This window comes from Seriola aureovittata, chromosome 7 (assembly GCF_021018895.1).
Source record: "Seriola aureovittata isolate HTS-2021-v1 ecotype China chromosome 7, ASM2101889v1, whole genome shotgun sequence".
Lineage (NCBI taxonomy): Eukaryota > Metazoa > Chordata > Actinopteri > Carangiformes > Carangidae > Seriola > Seriola aureovittata.
The window spans coordinates 5,007,654-5,018,253 of NC_079370.1; the positions used below are offsets into that span (position 1 = coordinate 5,007,654).

At 34.0% G+C, this 10,600-nt stretch overlaps 1 protein-coding gene across 2 annotated transcripts in view; it reads right to left on the minus strand.

Moving 5' to 3' along the window:
- Positions 1–7,378: 7,378 nt before the first annotated feature.
- Positions 7,379–10,600, minus strand: part of si:dkey-22o22.2 (neural-cadherin) — a 123,767-nt gene continuing 120,545 nt past the window's right edge. For both annotated transcript variants that reach the window (XM_056381460.1, XM_056381461.1), the window contains exon 34: positions 7,379–10,352. In XM_056381460.1, the coding sequence (XP_056237435.1) occupies positions 9,678–10,352 (675 nt within the window). In that variant the 3' untranslated portion in view covers positions 7,379–9,677. The remainder of the gene's footprint in view (positions 10,353–10,600) is intronic.

Below are 10,600 nucleotides of genomic sequence, written 5' to 3' on the forward strand. Positions count from 1 at the left end.
TTTTTACCATACTATACTATGACGTTTTTTTAACATTTTTTACCATACTATACTATGACGTTTTTTTCATTTGTTTGCAATACTTTACTATGACGTTTTTTTTCATTTTTTTGCCATACTATACTATGACGTTTTTTTTTCATTTTTATGCCATACTATACTATGACGTTTTTTACCATACTATACTATGACGTTTTTAAATTTTTTTTCACCATACTATACTATGACGTTTTTTTAACATTTTTTACCATACTATACTATGACGTTTCTTTTTCATTTTTTTGCCATACTATACTATGACTTTTTTTTTCATTTGTTTGCCATACTTTACTATGACGTTTTTTTTCATTTTTATGCCATACTTTACTATGACGTTTTTTTTCATTTTTTTGCCATACTATACTATGACGTTTTTTTCATTTTTATGCCATACTATACTATGACGTTTTTACAATTTTTTTCACCATACTATACTATGACGTTTTTTTAACATTTTTTACCATACTATACTATGACGTTTCTTTTTCATTTTTTTGCCATACTATACTATGACGTTTTTTACCATACTATACTATGACGTTTTTTTTCTTTTTTATGCCATACTATACTATGACTTTTTTTTATTTTTTTGCCATACTATACTATGACTTTTTTTCATTTGTTTGCCATACTTTACTATGACGTTTTTTTTCATTTTTTTGCCATACTATACTATGACGTTTTTTTCATTTTTATGCCATACTATACTATGACGTTTTTTTCATTTTTATGCCATACTATACTATGACTTTTTTTCATTTTTTTGCCATACTATACTATGACGTTTTTTTCATATTTTTTGCCATACTATACTATAATCTTCTTTTCATTTTCTGCCATACTATACTATAACCTTCTTTTCATTTTTATGCCATACTATACTATGACGTTTTTTGCCTTACTATACCTTGACTTTTTTTTTTTTTTTTGCCATACTATACTATAACGTTTTTTTCATTTTTATTCCATACTATACTATGACGTTTTTTCATTTTTTTGCCATACTATACTATGATGTTTTTTTGCCATAATATACTATGACTTTTTTTCATTTTTTTGCCATACTATACTATAACGTTTTTTTCATTTTTATTCCATACTATACTATGACGTTTTTTCATTTTTTTGCCATACTATACTATGACGTTTTTTTGCCATAATATACTATGACTTTTTTAAAAAAATTTTTACCATACTATACTATGATGTTTTTTTCATTTTTTTTACCATTCTATACTATGATGTTTTTTCATATTTTTTGCCATTCTATACTATGACTTTTTTTGTCATTTTTATGCCATTCTATACAAATTTTTTTGTCATTTTTATGCCATACTATACTATGACGTTTTTTTACCATACTATACTATGACGTTTTTTTTTCATTTTTATGCCTTTCTATTCTATGACCTGTTTTTACCATACTATACTATGACGTTTTTAAATTTTTTTTCACCATACTATACTATGACGTTTTTAAAATTTTTTTCACCATACTATACTATGACGTTTTTTTTCATTTTTATGCAATACTATACTATGACGTTTTTTTTCATTTTGATGCCATACTATACCATGACCTTTTTTTCATTTTAACGCCATACTATACTATGACGTTTTTTTTCATGTTTATGCCATAATATACTACGTCGTTTTTTTAATTTATATACCATACTATACTATGAGTTTTTTTGCCTTACTATACTATGACATTTTATTTTTAATTTTTATGCGATAATATACTATGACGTTTTTTGCCATACTATACTATGACGTTTTTTTCATTTTTATGCCATACTATACTATGACGTTTTTTTTTCATTTTTATGCCATACTATACTATGACGTTTTTTACCATACTATACTATGACTTTTTTTTCATTTTTTTGCCATACTATACTATGACGTTTTTTTTCATTTTTATGCCATACTATACTATGACGTTTTTTTTTCATTTTTATTCCATACTATACTATGACGTTTTTTTTTCATTTTTTTGCCATACTATACTATGACGTTTTTTTTTCATTTTTTTGCCATACTATACTATGACGTTTTTTTTCATTTTTATGCAATACTATACTATGACGTTTTTTGCCTCACTATACCTTGACTTTTTTTCATTTTTTTGCCATACTATACTATGACGTTTTTTTCATTTTTATGCCATACTATACTATGACGTTTTTTGCCATACTATACTATGACGTTTTTTTTTCATTTTTTTGCAATACTATACTATGACGTTTTTTTTTCATTTTTATTCCATACTATACTATGACGTTTTTTTTCATTTTTTTGCCATACTATACTATGACGTTTTTTTTTCATTTTTATGCCATACTATACTATGACGTTTTTAAATTTTTTTTCACCATACTATACTGACGTTTTTAAAAAATTTTTACCATACTATACTATGATGTTTTTTTTTAATTTTTTTACCATACTATACTATGATGTTTTTTTAAATTTTTTTACCATACTATACTATGACGTTTTTTTTCATTTTTATGCCATAATATACTATGACTTTTTTTGCCTTACTATACTATGACATTTTATTTTTAATTTTTATGCGATAATATACTATGACGTTTTTTGCCATACTATACTATGACGTTTTTTTTTCATTTTTTTGCCATACTATACTATGACGTTTTTTGCCTCACTATAGCTTGACTTTTTTTCATTTTTTTGCCATACTATACTGTGACGTTTTTTTCATTTTTATGCCATACTATACTATGACGTTTTTTGCCATACTATACTATGACGTTTTTTTTTCATTTTTTTGCAATACTATACTATGACGTTTTTTTTCATTTTTTTGCCTCACTATACCCTGACGTTTTTTTTCATTTTTTAGCCATACTATACTATGACGTTTTTTACCATACTATACTATGACGTTTTTAATTTTTTTTTTACCATACTATACTATTACGTTTTTTTTTTCATTTTTTTGCCATACTATACTATGACGTTTTTTTTTCATTTTTATGCCATACTATACTATGACGTTTTTTACCATACTATACTATGACGTTTTTAAAAATCTTTTTACCATACTATACTATGACGTTTTTTTTCATTTTTTTGCCATACTATACTATGACGTTTTTTTTCATTTTTATGCCATACTATACTATGACGTTTTTTTTCATTTTTTTGCCATACTATACTATGACGTTTTTTTTTCATTTTTATTCCATACTATACTATGACGTTTTTTTTTATTTTTTTGCCATACTATACTATGACGTTTTTTTTTCATTTTTTTGCCATACTATATTATGACGTTTTTTTTCATTTTCATGCAATACTATACTATGACGTTTTTTTTCATTTTTATGCCATACTATACTATGACGTTTTTTTTCATTTTTTTGCCATACTATACTATGACGTTTTTTTTTCATTTTTATTCCATACTATACTATGACGTTTTTTTTTCATTTTTTTGCCATACTATATTATGACGTTTTTTTTCATTTTTATGCAATACTATACTATGACGTTTTTTGCCTCACTATACCTTGACTTTTTTTTCATTTTTTTGCCATACTATACTATGACGTTTTTAAAATTTTTTTTGCCATACTATACTATGACGTTTTTTACCATACTATACTATGACGTTTTTTTTTTCATTTTTATTCCATACTATACTATGATGTTTTTTTTTTATTTTTTTACCATACTATACTATGACCTTTTCGTCATTTTTAGTCCATACTATACTATGACGTTTTTTTCATTTTTATGCCATACTATACTATGACGTTTTTTTTAAATTTTTTTACCATACTATACTATGACGTTTTTTTTTTTCATTTTTATGCCATACTATTCTATGAATTTTTTTGCCTTACTATACCATGACCTTTTTTTCATTTTAATGCCATACTATTCTATGACCTGTTTTTGCCATACTATACTATGACGTTTTTTTCATTTTCATGCGATAATATACTACGACGTTTTTTGCCTTACTATACTATGAGGTTTTTTTTCATTTTTTTGCCATACTATACTATGACGTTTTTTTCATTTTTATGCCATAATATACTATGACTTTTTTTGCCTTACTATACTATGACGTTTTTTTTCATTTTTATACCATACTATACTATGACGTTTTTTGCCTTACTATACTATGACATTTTATTTTTAATTTTGATGCGATAATATACTATGACGTTTTTTGCCATACTATACTATGACGTTTTTTTCATTTTTATGCCATACTATACTATGACGTTTTTAAATTTTTTTTTACCATACTATACTATGACGTTTTTTTTTTCATTTTTATGCCATACTATACTATGAGTTTTTTTTCATTTTTTTGCCATACTATACTATGACCTTTTCGTCATTTTTATGCCATACTATTCTATTACTTTTTTTGCCTTACTATACCATGACCTTTTTTTCATTTTAATGCCATACTATACTATGACGTTTTTAAAATTTTTTTTGCCATACTATACTATGACGTTTTTTGCCTTACTATACTCCGTTTTTTAAAAAAATTTTACCATACTATACTATGACGTTTTTTTCATTTTTTTGCCATACTATACTATGACGTTTTTTTCATTTTTATGCCATACTATACTATGACGTTTTTTTTCATTTTTTTGCCATACTATACTATGATGTTTTTTTCATTTTTATGCCATACTAAACTATGAGTTTTTTTTCATTTTTTTGCCATACTATACTATGACGTTTTTTTCATTTTTATGCCATACTATACTATGACGTTTTTAAATTTTTTTTACCATACTATACTATGACGTTTTTTACCATACTATATTATGACGTTTTTTTTCATTTTTTTACCATACTATACTATGACGTTTTTTTTCATTTTTATGCCATACTATACTATGACGTTTTTTACCATACTATACTATGACGTTTTTTTTAATTTTTTTACCATACTATACTATGACGTTTTTTTTTCATTTTTTTGCCATACTATACTATGACGTTTTTTTTCATTTTTATGCCATACTATACTATGACCTTTTCTCATTTTTTTGCCATACTATACTATGACTTTTTTTGCCTTACTATACCATGACCTTTTTTTCATTTTAATGCCATACTATACTATGACTTTTTTTCATTTTTTTGCCATACTATACTGTTACAACCCAGCTCACAGGGGAAAGGGAAGCAAAACAAAAACCAGTTGTTGACAGGTGTAGAGTTGTTTATTGCAACATAAATTCGTGGAGGTAAAGGATAACAGGGACAAAATAAACCAAGGAAAGGGGCCGGTGGGTGCTGTTCATCAAAAACACAATAGAACAAAAGGCGGACTCTCTATGAGCTACTACGTTCTTAGTTAACTAATTCATGGTAAAAGGAAAACAAAGGCTTACTACTAAAGCTAACTAAGAACCAAAAACTAACCAAAAAACACAACAGAAGCAGCACCCCTGCACCTAGTGTGTCTAACAAAAGTAGTGTGAACAGGTGGAGAAATCCGTAGTATAGTCAGTATTTCAAAGTCTAATCCTGGCCCCACTTCCAGGTTTTAACAAATACACAGCCAGGACTAAACACAAAACAAGGTAACAATAGCTGTTATATATTTCACTTAATCTTAAATTCACCAGCTCTACAATACAACGAGGCGAGCTGCCACCAACAGTCATCCGCCTGGACTGACAGGCTGGCCGGGGCTTTATGGCTGGTGGTTCCTGATTGGGCGGCAGGCATTGGCCAGCGGCAAACGGGCCGCACCAATCAGGCCAGAGAGGGTGGAGCATCCGGGTGGACGGAGCAAGCAGCTCGGCAGGCAGCCTGGAAGACAGGAAAATGAAACACAACAAAAATGGCCAGAGTGGCGGCCATAACATATACTATGACATTTTTTTCATTTTTATGCAATACTATACTATGACTTTTGTTTTCATTTTCTTGCCTTACTATCCCATGACTTTTCTTTACACTTTTCTTTACATACAAAACGTCATAGTGTTGGTTCATATTTTTTATCCTGACATTCTTAATTCACATAAAAATTTACACATAAAACAGTTTACATGCAAAATCTGCTACTTAAGTGTTAATTGTAACAGTTAAAATTTGGAAGAGTTCATTCTCCTTTGACATGAAGTGGAGGACTAGTATAAAAAGCATAACTTCAAGTAATGTAACAGTCCATTAGAGAACAAAGTAGATGTACTTGTGTTACTTTCCATCACTGTTCATAGGTCAAAGGTCAAAATTACACCTTAGAGATTAAAGTGCAGCCGTCAGTGTGAAACATGAGTTAAGATTTGTGTTCACACTCATAATAAATAGTTAGAGTTACAGCAGATAATCATCCAGTATCGTGAAATCTCAGAACTCACCACACGGTGGCAGTGTTGCACCATTATCAGCAAATATCAAACAGACACACGTATGTAAGTCTTTTCTCTCTCTTACTTTGACTTCAGGTGCTATTGTTTTTTTTTTCCTCTCTGCCGCCACAACACTGAACCTGAACACACTTTAAGTCATCAGCAGGATCAGTTTCGGAACATGCTACAGGTCTTCTATAGATTTGAACTTTTGTGCAAATGTTTCTGCAAATTCATAATTTTGTTGATTTTTTTGAAGTGAAAAGAAGTAAATACAACCTGCACTGAACTGACATTAAAATGTAAATGCTCTGTTATTTCTTATTTCAGGACGTTATAAAGGAGAAAGAAATGATTTGGTATCTGTGACTTGCAAAAGTTTGTTGTTATCTAATATTATATATATATTATATTATATATCTAAGTCGTGACTTGGCAGGGGGGCGATAACACAATAATAACAATCAACATTAACATTTGAAGAAAAGCTCATTTTACTGTCAGTTTACTGCAGATGTTATATTTACTTCTTTTCACTTTAAAAGCCAAAAATCACGTCACCTGGACAAAGACACCTCTGTGAACTGTGTGAGGCTCATCAACAGAAAGCTGCATGAATGTGACCTGTTCTCATAAACTTGATCTAGTCAGCTGATTTTAGATTTCACCTGCAATCTTATCTTTCCTTTAAAATCAGAAAATCAACAACAAAACATTTAATTATTGATATGTGGTGAGTGTTCTGAATTCAAGCCTTCAATCACTTTAATTTAAAAAAAATCTTTTTATAATTTGTGTGCACGAGTCTCCAACTGTTTGACTTATATTTGTCCCGTCTCATGCATTTGGTCTTTGCAGTAACTTGCATGAAAAGTAATATAAAGTGTGAATCTGTAGGAACCAGGTCTTTGTCTTCTCTCCGTCCTCTTCTTCCTTCAAACAAAGTTCAAACTCAAACCAAACTTTTTGGGGAAAAAGCCTTTTTATTAAAAGTCATATACAAAAGGAATAGTCCATGTTAGGCTGCTATAAAACGTCCATATGTACATCATATCATACAGATCCACACCGCTTTACACTCTCAGTCCAATACAACGTGTGTGTGTGTGTGTGTGTGTGTGTGTGTGTGTGTGTGTGTGAAGTCAACACACACACACACTTAGTAAACTGCTTTAAAAACACTGGATTCACAACAAACATCAACAGCTGCCGCACACAGCAACAGGTCGACACTCATCACAACATCTGGAGTCACGTCAGTTCAGAAAAAGACACCTGTGTTGTTTCATTTGGATGCATAGCTTTGAGTACAATTCTGCTTTTCATCAGGAACCAGAGGAGAAATAAAACTGCAGAACACAAGGAAAATATCTTCTGGAAAAAATCTGCTTCCACGCTAAAAACTCCAGGATCGTTTGGATAAAAATGTCTCAGGACTTTAATCGCTGCTCTACAAGTGCATTCTGGGAGAGAAACACGACCTGAAGTGCCGTTAAAACCCTTTCAGATATCTGGACGCGTTTGTTCGTCAATGATTGTACTCTGTGCTCGCTCACACTCCCTCCACCTGTCTCCTGAAACCCCTGAAGGTTTCCTCGCTCTGCTTTTATAAAACTACATTCATCAGACGGTGTCGTGGCGACACGCGGAGCCGAGAGGTAAACAGCAGTCAGACACGACGCTGGTTAGAGTCCGTGGAACAAGCCCCTCTGCTGAATCGCTGTGTCACATCTTTGTTTGATTAAAAATCACATTTGGCCGTTTGAAAAGTATCTGTGTCCCGTCCAGGTGACAAATCCACCTGTGAGGGACCGACCACGCCTCCTGGGTCCTCGTCTCCCCGTCAGCCGGAGACACTTTAAGAAACGTCTCCGGGCCGACTGCGTGTGAATACTGACTCACACAGTCTGAACCAAACTGAACATTGATTGTATGGAAGTTAAGAAATGACAAAACTATTGATTGAGCACAAAAAACATTTTAGCAGAAGTTAAATTAGAATTTTGTGACTGAATCATTTAATTCAAACTCTCTGGTTCCTGCTTCTTTAAAAGCAGGAATTTGCTGTTTTCTCGACACGTGTGATTGTTCTAAGAATAATTAATTTGTTTGTGCTTCTTCAACAGTTTAGTCATTAATAAACGAATGAACACGTTCGACTGATCTGCAGTTTTGAAAACTGGACGCCATCAATCAGAAGTTCAGTCTCGGAAACACCAGATGTGACGTGGAGAATAACGTCGGCTCCAACACTCAACACGACGAGCTGCTTCCTCTGAACCGATGGTTATAAAAACATCTGCGACGCCACCCAGCACGTTAACACGGTGCACGACCGACCGCAAGTGGAGAGGAGCTTCTGGGAAGTTTCTACACGGGAGTAAAAAAATAATCTCTCATCCTATCAAAGCTTATTTTACATGTTTCACCTGCTGAGCTCAAATTATCTTTTTGTTTTTTTTTCCCGGCAAATAGATTCTTCTCTGAATCGTCCGTTAGTGCAACAGGAAGGTTGGAAAAGAGAAATTAAAAGCTGGTTAACGAGTCTGTCGGAGGTTCGGTTGATCTGTGGAGTGAGTGGATGTTTCTTAAGAAAATAAAAGTCTAAGAAGAAAGTTTTTCCTTCAGCGTGTTTCTTTTGTGAAACTTGACTTTTCGTTTGTGGGTTTTGGTTCGTGTGGTCAGAATTAAAACTGTACGTAAGGAGATTAAAATTAAAGATCTCAGACAGTCTGATTGTACTTTCCCACATTTCTAAAGAATAAAACTCAACAACCCACAAAAAAAAAAAAAAAAGAAAAGAAATAAATACACGTGAAGTTTCAACAAAGAAGAAAAAGCAAAAATAAATAAAGTTTCATGACGTATTCTCATGTAAAGCTGGTACAAGAACGAGCTCTGTGCTTTGTGGGTTTAAACTCAGACCTCTGATGTCATTAGTGTCTCATCCTGAACCTCCAGACCTGAAAGCATCGTGGCTTCACCGCCGCCTTCGAACTACACGGGGGGGGGGGGGCTGCTGCATTCACGTCACATCAAGGAGCCAGTGGAGAAACAGCTGTTCAGGGGCGGTTTGTGTTTTGAGGTCGTTGATTAAACAGTTTTAACATTTCAGACTTTGTGGTCGTTTGTCGTTTACAGTAAAAACAGCGACGGGGAATAAAAATGATTTTATTTTTAAAAGTTGATTGTGAAGTTTTTCAGACGTGACATGAACGCAGCGCAGTCTGTTTTAACTGTGTGCAGGTGGGCGGGGCCGAGCAGCGCCCCCTAGTGGTGATGAGGCAGGGGGTCGTGGCTGTGGCTCCTCTGTATGTAAGCTATGGCGTCCCTGTATGAGAGCGCCAGCTGGGGTCGGTCGTACATCTCGCTCAGGGCGTGGAACTTGGGGCCCCAGCGCGACAGCCTGTCGTACACAAACCCTCCTTCATCATCTTCCTCTTCCTCCTCCTCGCCCTGAGCGGCAGTGACGTTTCCACGTGATGCGGCTGACCCCAGCGAGCTGAGGCTTCCCGCCGACGACCCCGAGCCCTCCACGCACCACACGTGGTAGGCGTCTGGCGGGAACGCCTCGCCGTCGTTGTCGGCTTCCCAGATGATCCGCGCCACGTAGCTCTTAAAGTCCACATGGGACCGCGACGACGCCGGCTGAGCGGCGTCCACGTAGCTGCCCGCGTCGCTCGTCTCCACATCTCTGCCTGCGTGAGCGGCGTAGTTGGCGTAGGTTGCCTCATTGGTGTAGCCGGCGGCGGCGTGCTGATGGTGGTGGTGGTGGTGATGCGGGATGCTGAGGTAGGGAGCACCGGAGCTGCAGGAGGAGCTGGACGGGTGCACCTCCTCCTGGGAGCCGGGGGAAGACTTGATGAGGGGGGCGGTGGTGCAGGACGACGACTGGGACAGACTGGAGCACAGAGGACGCTTCAGCTCTGTGATGTCATAACCATTCTGGAGGGAAACAAGGACGGACACAGTCAGACCTGTTGTCACGAGCTTATACTCACTTAGTGGCCACTTTATTAGGAACACCTGTACAATCTGTTACATCAATACAACACCTCTGAGCCAATCAGAAGAGAGGCTCAGAGGTTTTTATATCTTCTTATGGATCAACACTTCAAATAAAACACAGAAGAAGAAGAAAACATGAGCCAGAAACCAGATCAGTGCTGAGACGTTGCTACGTCACTAATTTC